The following is an 18,486-nucleotide window of genomic DNA, read 5'->3' as shown; positions in this document are numbered from 1 at the left end:
GATCCCATTAAATTACTAAGGCTGCCCTACAATCCTCCTGTCTCAGCCTCCCACATACTGGTATTACGGGTGCACGCCACCATGTCTGGATTACGTTATGCAGTCTTAAAACATTGTAAGAGTTGAAGCAAAATGACCACAGTACTTTGGTGTATACAATTTTAAACACAAAAAGAATACTTTATTCAATTTCTACTAACTTAGTGAGCTGAGTTAATTATTAAAACAAATCAGAAGAAAACCTCAGTACTGATTTAAAATGAAGTTATAACAAAATGATTTAAAATGAATTAAATGACAAATTGATTTACAATGAAGTTATAACAAAAAGGACTGCTTTTAGAGACAGAAGACCTAAGCTTCACATACTTTATTTCTAAAATGGTACATGTATTTACATACCTTCCTCTTTACTACAAAGATATACAACAATTTTAACAAAAATGGAAATAGAAGTCTCCAAATTCAGGACCAAAAAGATAATATCTTCTGATAATGAAAAATCATTAAGAAATATTTTTTAAACCACATTTTCTTGATGGTTCTTATTCAGATCTAAAGTAAAAATACCTTCCTTATAAATATATATCTGTATAAGAATTTTTTTTAATAGAATCCAAGTTGTCAATTCTAAAAACCAAATTCTATAAACATTCCCTGCAATTTGGGGGCAAAACAACCATAAAATCTAAAAGTCTGTTAAGTTTGTGTTATGACTCAAAAACTATGTGAAATAACTTGACAATTAAAAGAATTTATATTCCTGGGTGTAGTGCTGCAATCCCAGTAGTTGGGAAGCTGAGAGAGGAGGACTGAGGGTTCAAGGCTAGCCTTGGTAACTAGCAAGACCCTGCCTCAAAATGAATAAAAGGGCTGGGGGTATAGCTTAGAGGAAAACACCTTTGGGTTCAATCCCTAGTATCAAAAGAAAAAAAGAAAAACAGGATTTCCCTTGTGTTTTCAAGTTCACTTTTCCAAAAACATTTTTGTTCTATATAGTGAAAAAACCCCATAATTTTCCCAATAAAAAGAGATGAGCCAATATAGTATCTAATTTTAAATAAGGAATCTAGTAATTTTTAAATAAAGGAGGAAAAAAAAGTATAGTGTGATTTGGCATTGTTCATACTTTTTATTAAAAAACAGAAAATAAACAAGTCCTTGTAATTTTTATCATGCTGCATGATAAGAGACACACACACACACACAGAGATGTTTGCAATTCCACATTCATTGCTACTATATCTGCTGAGAAGTGATGCTTCACTCTCCCCTGTACTGTACTGTCACTGCTTCCTACCTTCCCTACCCCCTCCCCAATCTTTCACAGCCATGGTTTCTCTTTCACTCTTCTCCAAGAGCCAAGAGCTCTCTGGGAGCTGTCCTGTCCTCTCTCACACCCTCAGGAAGGCAGGGCCATATATGGTGCTTCAGACGGTCATGGCACAGTTCTCTGTGCACAGCAGGTAATCCATAAACACCTGCAGTGTCTTCTCTATTACTACTCCATCCCCACATAATCTGTGAGTGTCCTGAGGACAAAGACTACATTTGTTTCATTCCTAACACTTAATAAATATTTACCAAATTAATAAATGAATAGACACAAAGAGCCATATTTTTCTTACCCACTGTGGTCTCCAGTCAAAAATTCTGAAATGGCAGCAGGAAGCTCTGTTTTAATAATTAGAAGATAAGATGACATGGCTGAAAAAAGAATAAAAAGAATTCCTATTAGAATCCTATGACTTTTAACCATGTGAAGAGTAATCTATCCAGGAACACAGATATCCATTAGAGCTGGGAGGACATAGGGAAGAGTAACTCATAATGTACTACCCCCAAAATGTATATGCCAGGAGGGGAGATAAGTAACTTTGTAGAGGAGAATAATTGGTACGTTCATTAAGTATCCTTTGTTTACATTTAAAGTCTAAAGCAAACAATTCAGATAAAAGAGTCTTGATTATAGACCATTTATTAATGAAATTTTGTTTGAAGTTTTGCAAAAACTCTCTTATGCATTATCTCCTCGTTCAAGGCTTAGAGGTTAGTTTAGCAACAACTCACATAGAAGCAGAATTGAATACGTATGGATAATAGCTTTGAGTATTTCCTCTTTCTTACTGCGGAGAAGCACCCCTCCCAGAGATCTCATTCCCTCCATCTCAGGCTTCCACTCACTGCTCTCCTGCCCCAAACTATGCTAACTCAAAGGCAAAAACAGAATAAACAATAAGTTACATGATAAATCACATTTAAAATTGTCCTCTAAAACAGATTGGAACAATTCACTAGAAACACGCATACTCAAGAGACAGAGCTTCTAATTTTTATTCCATTTTATGAACAGGGCTCATCTGCATTATGCAATTAAAACCTGAAGCTAGCATTATTTTTCACATTTTATCCCATAAGAGCCAAGAAACAACTAGTTTTTATAGCACAGTAATGATCTTATTGTTGATGTAGCTACAAAAACACAAATTCTATAAATTTGTCATTAGCAGTTAACAGAAGCATCACTCATTTTTATGTAAATCCATGAGTTTAAGCTTAAATACTTAAGTATATAGAAATTTAGCTGATTTGGAGTCAGAACCTCATTTTATCAGAGCAAGAATCTCTTTCCCCTAGAGATTGAGAGAGAGAGGGAGAGGGAGAGGGAGAGGGAGAGGGAGAGGGAGAGTGTTCAAAAGCCAATGAGAAAATTTCCATGAAAAATAAAGAATGTACTCTGTGTGCACATTAATTTTATTACTTATTTATATTTCAGGAAACATTTCACTTTCTCCTTGGACCTATAAAAACTAAGAACATGAATGAATGCCAAGTCAAAATGATAAAAATCTAGGGGAAATCTGATGAAAAGGCTTAAGAGTTTAAGAAGAATGTATATTTCTCAATCATTCTATTGGAAAGTAGCTGCACTCCATTATTACAATGCTGCATGACCACTTTAACTCTGGAGAAAAAGGAATGCATGTTACTTTATGTGTATATTTGTACGAAGATAATCTCTCTCTCTAACAACACATACATGCCCATACACACACAATTTTCTTAGTAAAATAATATGTACCTATGACAGGGTGCAATTCAGAACAGTTAAATAATCATTTCTCTGTAGTGAAAACACGCGCGCGCGCACACGCGCACACACACACACACACACACACACAGAGTGTAGTTCATCCCTATTTCTTTTCCCCCAGAAGAAATATAGCTGTTGACTAAAACCCATTGAGCCGGGCGTGGTGGCGCACGCTTGTAATCCCCGCGCTTGGGAGGCAGAGACAGGAGGATCGCGCAGGTTCAAAGCCAGCCGCGAGCGCTGGCTTAGGAGACCCTGTTTCCAAATAAAAATGTAAAAAGAGGTCTGGGAGTGTAGCCCGGAGGTAGAAGGGCTTCCAGGAACCCCAGTACCACCAAAAAAAAAAAAATAAAAAATAAAAAAATAAAACCCATTGAGATATTTCTGCAAAATCTTTTAGTTATGGGGCATTACAACTGATTAGATGTGAAAATGTGTCCTACATTGTTCATATTCTCATAAGAAAAAATGCCATCAATTTGGCACAGAACAGAAGGAAGGTTTATATTAACCTCCACTCAAGGATTTGGCATCTTTATAATATTTTATCTATTCTAAAGAACTATATGCATGTGGTGCGGTGATGAAAATCATGAGTTGCATTTCCTGAAACTGCCCTGGAATTACTTAGATATATTTTGGAGAGAGAGCACAAGAGAAGTACCTTCACTTCACACAAGGAATGCAGACTTCCAACATAAAGTAATTTATAATCTGCCCATCAGTCTTTTTTGCGTGGATCAATCCAACACCACATGCATTTCTAAAGGCTCAGACATTCATCTCTTTAGTAATTTTCTATTATTTCTTTTGGATCCTTCGTTGTAAAGAGCTTCAATGAATATGAGATCATATTTCTTCTAATAAACAATCTGTCATTCTTTCCAGAATTTCTATTAGCCCCTGGCTAATCACTTGATCACTTTTATCTTCTGTTGTAGCCTTAACTCTTTGGTTTTCAAATGGGAGTCCTGTTTCATTAGATTCCAGTCTGAAGAATCATGTGTATTTTAAGAAATATGAACTCACTAGACATATGTTTCTCTCTTAAAAAGAGACCTCAGCATACAAGAAATGAATATAATAAAACTTGCAAAAACAAAACAAAACAAATCCAGCTTCTAAGAGAATGCTGGTGTATGTTTTAAGAGCTACAAAACCACAGAGCTTGGGGGGAAAACCCCACTGATTAAGCAAGTATAACAAAGAAAGATACTATCCTGTTCATTGTTGATATTTTCTTAACCACAAAGTTTCAAGCAAGGACTATCACCTTAACAGATTATATTATATATGATACAGAGAAGAAACAAAGAAGATCACCAAATATACATTAGGTTAGGAAATACATATTAATTTCATCCACATAAAAGAACAATCAATTCAATAAAATGAGGTGGAAAAATTTAAAGATATAATATCAAGTGCTGGACATGGTGGTGCATGCTTGTAATCCCAGCATTTGGGAGGCTGAGACAGGAAGATCGAGGTTCATGGACAGCCTCAGCTACTTAGTGAGGCCCTTTGCTACTCAGTGAGACCCTGTTTTAAAATAAAGAATAAAAAATAGGGCTGGGGGTGTAGCTCAGAAGTAGAATGTCCCTGGGTTTCATCCCCAGTAAAACACACACACACACACACACACACACACACACACACACACACACAGAGAAACAAAAACAAAAGGATATAATTTCAATAGAAAGCTCATATATTCACTGTTTTTAACCAAAAGGTTCACTAAGTCAAACAGCTGGTTGCCACACCTTCGGCTCGTCTTCTATTAATTGTATAAGGACATGTTAAAGAGTTATCTTGGAGAGAGGTCATAAGCAAGAATTTGTAAATAATTATTGCTAACATCATACATAATATAGAATCCTGATAAAGACATATCACGCTGTACTCTAAATTAATAGCTGTAACAGAGCCATCCATGAGAGCCACGGTTACAGTTCAGTAGTTCTGGACTCCGTATCACCAAAGCCAATATTAACGACAGAAGACAAACCATGATGACAGTTACTTAGCCATTACAAATCATTTAGTTTCACCACATTAACTAAACAGGTATTCTTTCCCCTTTCATTTCAAACATAACTAACAGAACTCATTTCATAGAAAATGCCCTGAGACAAGGAAATACAAAAATTCTGTCAACCTAATCAAAACACAGAAATTGAAAGCATTCTTTAAAAACCACGCGGAGAAGCAACTGTTCTATTAAGAAAGGGCTAACGTAGGGTAAAATTTGATTAGGCAATAACAAATAGTAGGGTAATTTATATTGGTTGGCTTAATCATTGGGAGAAACACATGAGTTGAGGCAGGGAGGAGGGAGGGAGCTATTCAGAGAAAAGGAGGAGGTTCTTGGGGGAAGATCCATGAGAACACATAACCTCTGGTTTCTGGATGCCTACTATGCAGTTGGCAGTATGCTAAGCGATATGGAAGTTACTCCCCACTCTACTTCACACAGACCTGAGAGGAAGATACTACTTACTCTGATACAAAAAAACAGAAGCACAAGGAAGCCACTTGCCTAAGCTAGTGATGGCAAAGTTTCATAAATTGAGAAATGTGCTTTGCTAAGGAGGGTGCTACGGGCAACTGCGGGAGCTAAGTGGAGTCATCACCAAGGTAAAGAATAAGGGCAAGTCTAGCAAAAGGACCAGAATTCTTTTGTATTTTTTTCATTAGCATTTCAGCAACAAACTGCCTCAGACTGCTCAGCTTAATAGTTGGGCTCCAAGAAAACAAAGACTTTCCATAACAAAGAACACTAGTCAGAAGCTTTAACAACACTATACTTTTCATTTCACCTTGAAATGTAGTCCATTTCAGTTTTGTAGCTGGTTTGATGAAGTGATTGGTTCAAAATTAACATTGGGTTTTGTGAAAGGACTTTACCACATCTACTGATATGATTGGTCTACATTTACAGAAGTGATTACAGTTCTGAAGAGAAAATTTCCTATTCTTATAGAGTTGGGATTTAACACTGCACTAAAGTTATAAGATCAAAACAAAACCAACCACTTCATTGCCCAGCACTGTCTTAGGGACTACTTTCCCTAGCATTCTGAAAATGCTTCTCAATTTGTCATTAGTTTTACACACAACCTTAAGAAAGAGAAATCTTAATTGAGTTTGGTTCTAAGAAATCATTGGTTTACAAAGATAATTATCTGTTTTTAAACACAATATATGTATGAAGAGAGGATTACTTACAGCTATTTTAAAAACAGAATTAGAGTTTTAACACTTGTGGGAAGCTTAGCAATTTCTTCAAGGATTAGTCAGGCAGCCCTAAACAAACAGATGCACTGTGGGAGGAAATAGTTTTGCCTTTCCACTTAAGAAAAATACAATTTTAATTCAAGCTTGTTTTCAGTCATGGATAATATATGGTTTGTTGAACAAACCTTATGTTTCCACCAAATGTCTTAATGCTACTAAAACTCTATTCTCCAACAGTATACAATCTCATTTTTAAAAAGGTTCTTTCAAAAATACTCCCAAAACAATGTCATTTCTCTAATTTTTTCACAAATAGAAATCAAAATATATGGTAGGAAATGTTCCCCCAACCTTAAAACAAAACAAAAAAATCTTTGTTTTATTGTTTGTCAAGATAATAAATTTAAATCATTATCAGAAAAATCTATAAACCAGGTGTGGTGGCACACATCTATAATCTTAGAATTTAGGAGACTGAGACAGGAAGACTGCAGGTTCAAGGGCAGCCTCAAAAAGTAGTAAGACTCGCATCAACCTAGTGAGACCTCTTTCTTTCTTTCTTTCTTTCTTTCTTTCTTTCTTTCTTTCTTTCTTTCTTTCTTTCTTTCTCTTTCTTCCTGTACTAGGAATTGAATCCAGGAGCATTCTACCTCTTAACTAGTAGTAGTAAGACTCGCATCAACCTAGTGACAATCTTTCTTTCCTAGGGATTAAACCCAGGAGCATTCTTCCTCTGAACTACATCCTCAGCCCTATTTTTATTTTTTATTCTTTTTTTTAAAACAGAGTCTCACTAAGTTGCAGAGGGTCTCACTAAATACCTGAGGCTGGCTGCGAACCTGTGATCCTCCTGTCTCAATCTCCCAAATACTGGGATTACAAGTGTGTGCCACCACACCTGGCATGGGACGCAGTTTCAAAAATAAAATGGTGGCTGAGAGTGTAGCTCAGAGGTAGCATGCCCCTGGATTCAACCCTCAGAACCACAAAATAGAAAAAAAATCTATTTCTGAAAATTTTATGAACTTCAAGAGAAATCATTACTAAAAAATACATTATTTTGAAAACCTCTTTAAAGTAATATGTTGGTAGTAAATATTGTCAAAGGAAGAATCTGTATAGATTCTCCTTCCAAATTTCCTGTACTTCTAAGGCAGTGCTTTCTAAAATTCTGGGACAATATCACTCAAACCCAAAAAAAGTTGCAGTTACAGAAAAACTGACCAGCAGATGGCGATGTAACAGCATACCCAGCTGGTTTCCCAGGGGACACTACCAACTAGTATTGGGAAAGACTTACTACTTTACTACTCTGTCCTCCCCACCCCCAAGTAAAGGAAGGAAGTAAATCCAAATTATCTAATACTAAACCACGAACCCGTCAAATAATGAGAATTTAATTCTCAATAGAAAGTGATCTTTATACCTTGCTGTTGATGAGATTTAGAAATTGTGCTGCCTAAGCATGTAAAGGATTGCTAGGTTTCTCTTAAACCTTAGGTTTCTAAACTAAAAGAGTATTCAAGGATGCTAGAGTAAAGTTTGTGGATTCTGTCCCGGACTGGAAAATCTGGGTCGGCCTAGCAATTTCAGGAGGTTTCAGTAAGACAACTGATGTTCAGGGTTCTTTCACCATATGCATCAGTGATTAAGTATTTAATCTCCTTTGAGGAACCAGGGTTTTAAAGAATTAGGGAGAGCATATGGTATCAGTAGTGGGCCTTCATATTTTATAAGAGTAAAATGAAAGTTTAACATACTCCTAGGAGCCACTCAACTACCCATATTTTGTACTGGGCAAGATATGAAACAAGAAATGACATTAATTGACTTCACTTTTATCATGTATTTGTCATAGTTAATAGGGCTCTCTCTGGCTTAAGTAGGGTTGGGTTTACACTGTTTGATTGCCAGTGATATTTGAATCCACTGAATGGTCTTATCTCAGGAGTTCAACTTAATGTGAAACTAATGACTTAACTTAGTTGTTAGGAGAAGAATCACATAAAGCAACAGTGAGAAGAACTGTAGAAACCACCTACTACAGTCCCTAGCCCTTTTCTAATTAGTTAACCAAATTCAAACTCTCTGAGACTGACATCTCTTGCCTGTAACAGCACTAAATATGAAAACTTCTGACTCTGTCCCAGCAGCAAGAGTTCCCTGGCTCCTGAGGAAGCAGGCAGCAGATGTCACCTCTGGAAATGGCCCGTTCAGGCCCCCAATCCATTACTATTGAGAGATTAGGATTCACTTCTAAGCAATATTTTACTATATGGCTCTCCATTTTCCGAAAGCAAATACTTTCATAACTTTAAAATAAGTCCTTAGTGAGTTGCATTTTTTCATTATAAAATTTAGAGATTATTTGACAAGAGTAGATTTTTTCAATTGCTTTATTAGATCACACTAGTTCCTGTGACTAATACTTAATGCTTGATTAATCTTAAGAAGGGGGGATTTTCTGTGAAGTTCTGACAGTAGACTCTTTATGAAAGACACTATGCTCACTTATATATTTTGTGATCTCTTCCTGCTCAGTCAATCAATTAATTCTCTTTCCTTCAAGGGGCACTAAGACTGGGAACTAGCCTTTCCCTCTCCCTTTTACTCCTTCCTTTTTTTTCCCCAATAATAAATATTATTTACTGACTGCCAAATATGTATTAGTATTAGAGACATAAAGAATTAAGCAAATTCCTTTTATTTATGAAATATAGAAGATATGCAGGGAATAAACCTGGCCTTCCCTAAAAGATGCACAGAACAGAGAGCAATCAAGATGAATTTATGATCATTTTGCTTTTAAAGGTCTGTCTCTTCCATTTTTTTCATAGATTCACGAGGGGTGCTTAAACCCAAGAACTCTGAAAAACATTTAAATGTTACAAAGAATAAAGGAATTAGGAAACATCATCTAAGATAATGCTCCCTCATGGGCTGTCCAGTATTAAAATATGTTAATGGCCAAAAGAATGAACATGCCCCCCAGTGTGCCAAATGTTTGGCTAAAAGGGACCTAAGTGCAATTCTTTCACCTCTGATAATTTAACAAAGAGGAAACTGAGCCAAGAAAGTGGTGGCACATGCCTACCCAAGGGAAGAGACTGGAGCAGACCAAATTCAAGATGCCTGGCTTCTTTCTTTTTTTTCCCTGTGGTGCTGGGGTAAGACCCAGGGCCTCACAAATGATAGGCTAGTGTTCTACCATTGAGTTATACCCCAGCCTTCAAGGTACCTGACTTCCAATCCAGTGTTTTGCTTATAAGAGTAAGCTTCAAATTCTACTGTAATAGAGCCAAATTATGGAACCAACCTAGGTGTCCATCAACAGATGACAGGATTACAGAATATGGGATAGCCACACAATGGAATTCTACTCATCCATAAACAAGAACAAAATTATGTCATCATGTCATTTGCAGAAAAATAGAAAAGCCTAGAGAACATTATGTTTAGTGAGATTAGCCAGTCATAGACCGTAAAGGATCATATGTTTTCTCTAATATGCAGAAGCTAGGGAGTAATTGGGATACTCCAGATAATGGAGGAGAAATTTCACTGGAGCCAGGGAGGCGGTCTAGGGGAAGGGGAAGGGAAAGAGTGAGGATCAATGAAGGAATTACTACCATCAGTTTTATGAACATATATGAAAATACCAATGTCAATCTCAGTAAACTATATGGGGAAGGGGGGATGGGGAGGGAGTCAGGGAAAAGGCCATCAAGTGTTGGGTGCATGTATGCCATGATTAACATGATTTACATTATGATGTGAGTCTATATTGCACCTATAAAGTATATTAAAAATTCTATGTAAAGAAGGAATCATTTCTGCACATCTGGCTAAGAAAAAAATACTGTGAAAACATGTTTTTAGTTATTATTCAGTGGGCTCCCAATAAATAAACTTTTAACCCACATGAAGAAAGCCATGAGGCCATCATTCTAAAAACTAAACAAGCATTACTAGTTTTTCTGATTTTTAAGGGACATTAAAAATCACTCTGTCATGTTAATTTTTTTTTTTTAAAGTTCTAGCCGGGTGTGGTGGTGCATGCTTGTAATCCCAGCATTTGGGAGGCTGAGACAACGGGATGGTGGTTCAGGAACAACCTCAGCTACTTAGTGAGGCCCTCTGCAACTCTGTGAGACCCTGTTTGAAAACAAAGAATAAAAAATAGGGCTGGGGGTGTGGCTCGGAGGTAGAATGCCCCTTGGTTCCATCCCCAGTACCGAAAAAAAAAAAAAAAAAAGTTCCATTCAATTCAACAAAGGTTTCTCAAGTCCCAGATATTTTGCTAGGTGCTGGGAGAACAAAGAGAAGGGAGACATAATTCTTGCCCTGGAGGAGATTATAACATCATGGGGGAAAGATGTATATATGTAAATAATGTCAAAAGGACTCATGCACATACATGTTTAGGGAACAAGGAAGGAATCAGGTGAACTGTATATAAAATATAATCTAACAGTGGGCATTGTGCCAAGGTTGAAAATTTGGATCCAAATTTCTCTTACTCAACTTTTTTTCATGAGAACAAAACAAAACAATGGCAAACACAACCACTGATGGAATAACTTTTCCCCTTGACCAAAAAACTCATGAGATATAATTTGAACAATACTTAATATAAAATAGTTTAGAAGATTTAATCTGAACTTTCTTAACGCTGTCATCTTTTTTCTTTTCTTCCTTTCTTTTTTTTTTCTTTTTTGGAGGGAGAAGGTGGAGAGAGAGATTGAACCCAGGGGAATTCTACCTCTGAGGTATATCCTTGACCCTTTATTTTGAAACAGGGTACCCTTAAGTTGCTGATGTTGGCCTTGAACCTACAATCCTTCCGCTTGCCTCCCAAGTGCTGGATTATAGGCATGCACAACTATAATTGGCCAAACTGTCATCTTTTAAACTGTTACATGTAAAAAGTAAGATTAAAACTTCCTTTAATGCAATATTCTATACAATCTTACGTAAGACCCAAAGTGCATGTCATCTTTCCTTGTGAACTGTCTTTTAAACTAATGGCACTCCAGCCAATGGTCAAGAAAATTAAGACGTATTTTTAGCTCTGTGTAACCTCTTTACAATATATACACACACAATTCCCATATTTTGGGTTTCAATGTTTAATACATTCAGTCAACTGTGTATAATTAACAGTAACTTTTATTTCTACATAGTTCTCAAGGGTAGGATCATTTGTGCCAGGCGTGGTTGGCGCAGGCTTGTAATCCCAGCCTTTGGGAGGCTGAGACGGGAGGATCACGGTTCACAGACAGCCTCAGCTACTTAGTGAGGCCCTCTGCAACTCAGTGAGACCCTGTTTCAAAATTTTTTAAAAAATACAAAAATAGGGCAGGGGGGGTGTAGCTCAGAGGTCAAATGCATCTGGGTTCCATCCCCAGACCCACACACACAAAAAAAGAGGATCATTTGTATGATAGTTTTTGACAAAAACTACATAAAAGATAAATGCGAGAATGCTTTTTTAGCATTGTCTCAGATTTATTTTTTAAATCCTTTGGTAATTTTTATTTTCTTAGTTACAATGAGACAGTACAGTGTTTGTCCACAACTGAGTGTTCACAGCCCGGGAACCACTCCCTCTAGAGTGCCTGCCAATGGGGGTGATAATGAAAATGAAAGTCAAGTCAAGAGGAAATATTTTAGAGTCACCTGGAGGGTTTTTCCAACCTGTGCCCACACAACCACAGAAAGCCAATGTTTTAGAGGTGTGCTGTAGACCTCAAAACAAGACTGCAATCAAGGCACAGCTAAAAGTGAATTTAGAAACAAGTGCTGCTAAAAAGGATTCAAGAGAAAGCAACACACCCCACAGGTAGGGCTTTGAAAGATACCTCTGTCTACAGAGATCCAGCTTTTCTGCTAGACATGTAGGAAGGCAAGAAACCAAAAAAGGCAATTATTTCCCTCACTTCTATTCAGTAAGCAGTGTACTTTCAGTTACTTACCTCCAATATTCTGAATTATTATGGTGACTGCAACCACCACCTATAAAAGAAAAAAATGTACTCAGAAGAGGGGAAATAAGAGCTGGGCATGGTGGCTGTTTGTAATCCCAGTACTTGGGAGGCTGAAACATGAGGATCATGGGTTCTCGGCCTGCCTTTCTTACTTAGGCTCTGTGTAACTTAGTGAGACCCTGTTTCAAAATAAAGAATAAAAAATAGGGTGGAGAGCTGGGCGTGGTGGTACACACTTGTAATCCCTGCGCTTGGGAGGCTGAGACAGGAGAATTGCACAGGTTCAAAGCCAGCCTCAGCTACTTAGTGAGGCTTTTAGCAACTTAGTGAGACCCTGTTTCCAAATAAAATATAAAATAGGTCTGGGAGTATAGCCCGGAGGTAGAAAGCCCCCGAGTTCCACCCCCAGTACCACCAAAAAAAAAAAAAGGGGGGGGGGCGGAGTGTGTAGCTTAGAGAGAGAATGCCCCTGGGTTCAATCCCCAGTACACCAAAAAGAAAAAAAAAAGAGGGGAAATAATATAAAAGAATCAGAATTTTATTAAAATCCAAAAACTAATACTATAAGACAGATACAGAAGTAATGAAGAGAAATCAGAATAAATTTAGGCAGCTATTTGTACTGCATAAAATTAATAAACATCATACAGAAGAGCTGGTTACCATAAAGAAATTTTGAGCTGGGTGTGGTGGCACATGCTTGTAATCCCACCATTCGGGAGACTGAGACCAGAGGATCGCGGTTCGTGGACAGCCTCAGCTGCTTAGTGAAGCTCTGCAACTTAGTGAGACCCGGTTTCAAAATAAAAAATAGGGCAGGGGGTGTGGCTCAGAGGTTGAATGCCCCTAGGTTCCATCCCCAGACCCACAAAAAAAATAATAATTTTTGTAATTTTTCTTGGCAGACAACATTTTTGAATAGTTAAAAGTGTGAAAAGCTAGTAATCTGTGATTATCAAAGTAAAACAGCTGAAACTGAATCTACCCGGGTACGCTCTGGTCCCTTTCTTACTGGTTTTCCCAATCTGCTGCAGTAGGGGGACCATGATAGCTTGAAGCATGCTGTGCCATTGCTGCACTGCAGAAAAGGAAACCATGCAGCCCTGTGGGAAGATCGCCTCCGCATACTCCCAGCCTTTGAATAGCCTAGTCCCAGGGGCTGATGGAGTCCATACAAGAAAACTCTAGAGCCCCAACAGTCTCAGACCCTGAAAGTTTAGACTAAATGCTTCAAGCTTGATAACAAAGATGTAGGAGCTGGGCATGGTGGTGCACACTTGTAATCCCTTCATCTGGGAGGCTGAGATAGTAGGATCGTGGTTTGAGGATAGCCTCAGCTACTTAGTGAGGCCCTTTGCAAATCGGTGAGACTCGGTTTCAAAATAAAAGAATAAAAAATAGGGCTGGGGGTGTAGCTCAAAAGTAGAATGCCCCTGGGTTACCTCCCCCCCAAAAAGGTGGGTAAAAGACAACAGAAGGTGGCAAGGCCTCTAGTCCCCCCTCAACATGGAAAGGCCAGGCCAGGCCAGCGGACGGTAAGGCCAGGCCAGCGGACGGCATCAGGACATGTGGCTCCAAAGCAGCCAGATCTTCTCATTTTTAAAAGAAAGACTGAAATGAAATCCTTTCCTAAACTTTGGTGATTATTAGTTAGCAACCAGTGGAAAACAAAAAACGATTTGAGCCAAATATACTATATTCGAGGACTTAAACTCTGTCTGCGGGCTTGCTAGTTATGATCTTTGATGACATGTCTAAGATAGACTCAGGAGCACTTTGCCCATCCTTGGTAACCAGATGTTCTCACAGGAAGCAGTCCAAGAACATCCTTGGGCCTTCTGATCGCTCATAGATTTGTGGACTGCAATCAGCAATGCTGGTGACTACCTAGCTTCATTCAGGCCTCCGTGGCCTGGGCACAGATCAGGCCCATCTCTACTGGGAATCCCCCCAGTGACACGGAATGCGTCCTCTGGAAATAGTCTCCAGACCTTGAGGTCTGTGGAGGAGGGCTAATGAGACGAAAATTTGGCAAGGTGTCTTTGGAGATGCCTTAATTACCATTCTAATGTTTTCCAGAAGAAACTTTGCATCTTGATCCACTCTTGGATTACCAAAATTTCAGTTATTTGCAAAAAGACTATTTTGAACTTTTACACCGTCTTCAACCCAAATGATACCTACTGTCACACACACACATAAAATTTGTATTTATTTTCTGTTAAGATAGTGCAAAAAGTCATAGAATCTTAGTAATGTTTACTTTTCCATTTATTGGCTGAATTTAAGCATTAATATCAAGAAAGCCAGATGGAATGTCTAACCATGTCTTCAGTGCCTAGTACAGTGCCTGGAGTGGTATCTGCTCAATAAATATCTGATAAGTAAGTAAATAAATTTAGAGATAAATTTTTTTAAATCTTCCTTAAAATTACAAAACATTTAAAAAATATATTCTTTGATTCTGAGAACTGTAAAATCCTATGTTGTATCCATATCGTACATATCTCGAGAGAAGAAAAGAGAAAAGTTCCATCTCAATTGTGGAAATGGAGAGAAGACACAAATAATAAAAACTCCTTATTTATTTATTTATTTATTTATTTATTTATTTACATTTGGTTCTGGGGATTGAACCCAGGGCATTCTATCTTCAAGCTACACCCCCAGCCCTTTTTGTTTTTGAAACAGAGTCTCACTAAGTTGGTGAGGGTCTCACTAAATTGCTGAGGTTGACCTCATACCTGTCTTCCTGTCTCAGCCTCCCAAGTACTGGAGTTACAGGAGTGCGCCACCATGCTCGGCTACACCTTCTTATTGAGTCTTCTCTGTCTGGTGTCCAGCCTACCATGAACTAGATGCACTTATTCCAGTGACAATGCATGACTCCATAGTTTTAGGAAAAGGAAACCCAACAATCCTGTCAACTACTGCTCACAAGGATGCAGGAAATACTGCTATGAAATGACAGTGGTGTCAGCGATCACACTTAGATTCATGTTCACAGATCACACTAAACCAGTGAACTCCGTGAGACCCTAAGTTTCAACACACAACACACAAAACCCAAAAAGTGTTAGAGGCATATTCACTTGTAGCTATTTTCTGTTAATAGAGTGTAAAAGTCGTAATATCTTAGTGATAATTATTTTTCACTGTTTGGTATAATTTAATTTACTGAGTGGTAGTGTGCCCCTGGGGTCAATTGCCAGTACCACAACCAAAGGTTAGTTTAGCTATCTACAAATACAATACCGTTTTACATTAAAAACAAAAGAATAAAAAAAAAGCATGCTTAGCTCTTCAGGGCAGGAAAAAAAAATACTGCAACACAAATGCAATGTTTAATTCCTGGAAACCTGCAGAAAAGACAATGTTTTTCCTTAGCTCTGAAATCAGTTAACCTATCAAAAATGAGTGCCCAATAAATTTTGCTGTAATTTTTCTTGTTCTAAGTAGGAAACACAGGAGATTTACACTCTGGAGTCACAGGATGGGGAACTGGCTTTTTGAAATTGTTGATAAACAGGACCTTTAACTGTGCTGATCCTTAATGTTCTGACCTATAAATGGTGGGTAGTTAGATAATGTTTCAGCACTGTTTAACTCTTAAATGATATGCTCTTCTAATTACTGCTTTAGTAAATAGCCACATTTTAATACTGTTCCTTTCTTCTGCTTTTAAGAGGACTTACTCATTAGCATATGATCAAAATTAATAAGAAACACTTAACACAGGCCACTGTTACTATATTTAACTTCTTCCAGGCATTGTTTTTCTTCATTAGATGAAATATAAGACTTAAGTATTGAGTTAAGTTTGATGCATTTTTAAAAAGGACACATAGATTTTTTTCTCTTCTTTTTCTGCTCCCATAATTTTGTCTTTTTAAACTTTGGTTTCTTTTTATTCACTTATATGTACTTGTCTCTTCCAACCTAAGGAATAATTGCCTGCTGGGGGTTGGGGCATAATGAGGAGAAGATAGAATTACCTTTCCAGGAAATCCAAATGCAAAGAGTCCAAGATCTTCATAAGATGTTACAGCTGTTAAGAAAAATCATATTTTGTATTTTTACACAAAATCATTTGTATGACAGTTCCTAAAGGGAAGAAAGTTATTCTACTACTATAAATTAAGCACAGTATGATTGTTAGGATTCACTCCCATCAGGACTAGACACAAATATGAGGGAAAAAATTCTCCCTAACACTACTGAATAAAGTTAATAGTAAGAAAGAAGACTAAGCTTAATTAGATATTATGTAAAGGTCTTTGGTGATTTTCTTTATCAAATCTTTAATTTTTACTCCAAATATAATCCACAATAACTGGTTTCAGATGTCACTGTAGAATGCCTTTTTACTCAGTAGTGATGACTTCAACCATCAAGGGCTCTTTTTCTTCCTGTATCTTATGTTCTCAAAGATTTTGTCTCTCAAATTACACATGATAATTACTTCCCGTTTTTATTAAGCAAAAATTTCTGATCAGTGTAAAAGTAGCCAATGTTTTTTTTTTTTGTTTGTTTTGTTTTTTTTTTTTTTTTTTTTTTTTGGTGGTATTGGGGTTCCTGGAAGCCCTTCTACCTCCAGGTTGTACTCCCAGACCTATTTTATTTTTTGGAAACAGGGTCTCCTAAGCCAGCATGGTGGCTTTGAACCTGCGCGATCCTCCTGTCTCTGCCTCCCAAGTGAGGGGATTACAAGCGTGTGACACCATGCCTGGAAAAAGTAGCCAATGTTAACCACAGTAATTTCGGTCCAGCTAACAGCTATCTACCTATCTATTGGACATCTCTTTCTATTTTAAATTTATCTGCATAGGCTGATCATGGGTGAATTTGTGATGTCTTGTAAATATTCTGAAATGCTGAGAGTAGCGCAAACATTTTTAATATTAACTCTGCAAACTTGTAATAGTTTTGGTCTACTTGCCTTACAAATATTGAATGGTTAGGCTAAATTTAAAGCAGAAGTAATGACTTTTTTTTTTTTTTCGGTACTGGGGATTGAACCCAGGGGCATTCTACTTCCAAGCTACACTTCCCAGCAGTCTTTCTTTCTCTTTCTTTTCTTTCTTTCTTTTTTTTTTGGTACGGGGATAGACCCCAAGGGCATTCTACATATGAGCTATAGCCGAGTCCTATTTTCTATTCTTTATTTGAAAACAGGATTTCACTGAGTTGCAAAGGGCCTCACTGTATAGTAGCTGTCCTTGAACCATGATCCTATTATTGTCTCAGCCTCCCAAATGCTGGGATTAAAAGTGTGTGCCACCACACCTAGCCTATTATTTTGAAACAGGGTCTCGCTAAGTTGCAGAGGGCCTCATTAAGTAGGTAAGCCTGTCAGTGAACCACAATCCTCCTGTCTCAGTATGCCCAGTGCTTTTTTTTTACTTTTTTTTTTTTTTGGTGGTTCTGGGGTTCCTGAAAACCCTTCTACCTCCAAGCTACACTCCCAGACCCCAGACCTGTTTTATATTTTTATTTGGAAACAGGGTCTCGTAAGCCAGCAAGGCTGGCTTTGAACCTGCGTGATCCTCCTGTCTCCGCCTCCCAGGGATTACAAGTGTGTGCCACCACGCCCAGCTTACTTTTTCTTTTTGAGACAGGGTAATTTGTGGTATAATATAGAACATAAAATGAAAAAGCAGAGTTACAAAACTAAGAACTGGCATTTTCCCTTCTTATGTGAAATGCCAAAATTCTTTTATTCAAATACACACATCCTAAAGTAATGTTATCACTAAATTAATAATCAATAAATCTTACTAGTTTATTTTAATATTCTTAAATGTATTGCCAACATTATACATAGGCACAATTCCTTATAGTTAACATTCCAAAGCCTTTGTATATATATTAAGCCAGAAAGTTGTCTACATATTACCTTCTATCTAATTTGGCATTAAGAAGATAATCTTATTGATGGGTGTGGTAGAACTTGCCTATAATCCTACTACTTGGGGCTGAGACTGGAGGATCCCTGGTTCAAGGCCAGGCTCAGCAATTTAGCAAGGCCCTTGGCAACTCAGTGAGACCCTGTTTCAAAATTAAAAAGGTCTGGGGATATAACTCAGAGGTAGAGCACTTATGGGTTCAATCCCTAGTACCATACAAACACACACAAAAAAGGTGATTTTGTTATTTATTATGTTA

General features: G+C 37.5%; 1 protein-coding gene across 1 annotated transcript in view; it reads right to left on the bottom strand.

The window, feature by feature from the left end:
* SLC38A6 (solute carrier family 38 member 6) overlaps positions 1-18,486 on the bottom strand; it is a gene marked incomplete at both ends in the record, with an annotated part of 73,347 nt that overhangs the window by 24,045 nt on the left and 30,816 nt on the right. The window contains 3 exons of the mRNA XM_080707572.1: positions 1,629-1,707; positions 12,310-12,349; positions 16,317-16,369. Coding sequence (XP_080563698.1) covers positions 1,629-1,707; positions 12,310-12,349; positions 16,317-16,369 — 172 coding nt within the window. The remainder of the gene's footprint in view (positions 1-1,628; positions 1,708-12,309; positions 12,350-16,316; positions 16,370-18,486) is intronic.

This window comes from Muscardinus avellanarius (genome assembly GCF_963383645.1).
Source record: "Muscardinus avellanarius genome assembly, chromosome: 12".
Classification (NCBI taxonomy): domain Eukaryota; kingdom Metazoa; phylum Chordata; class Mammalia; order Rodentia; family Gliridae; genus Muscardinus; species Muscardinus avellanarius.
The sequence above is the reverse complement of the archived record's forward strand: the minus strand, read 5'-3'. Positions and strand labels throughout refer to the sequence as shown.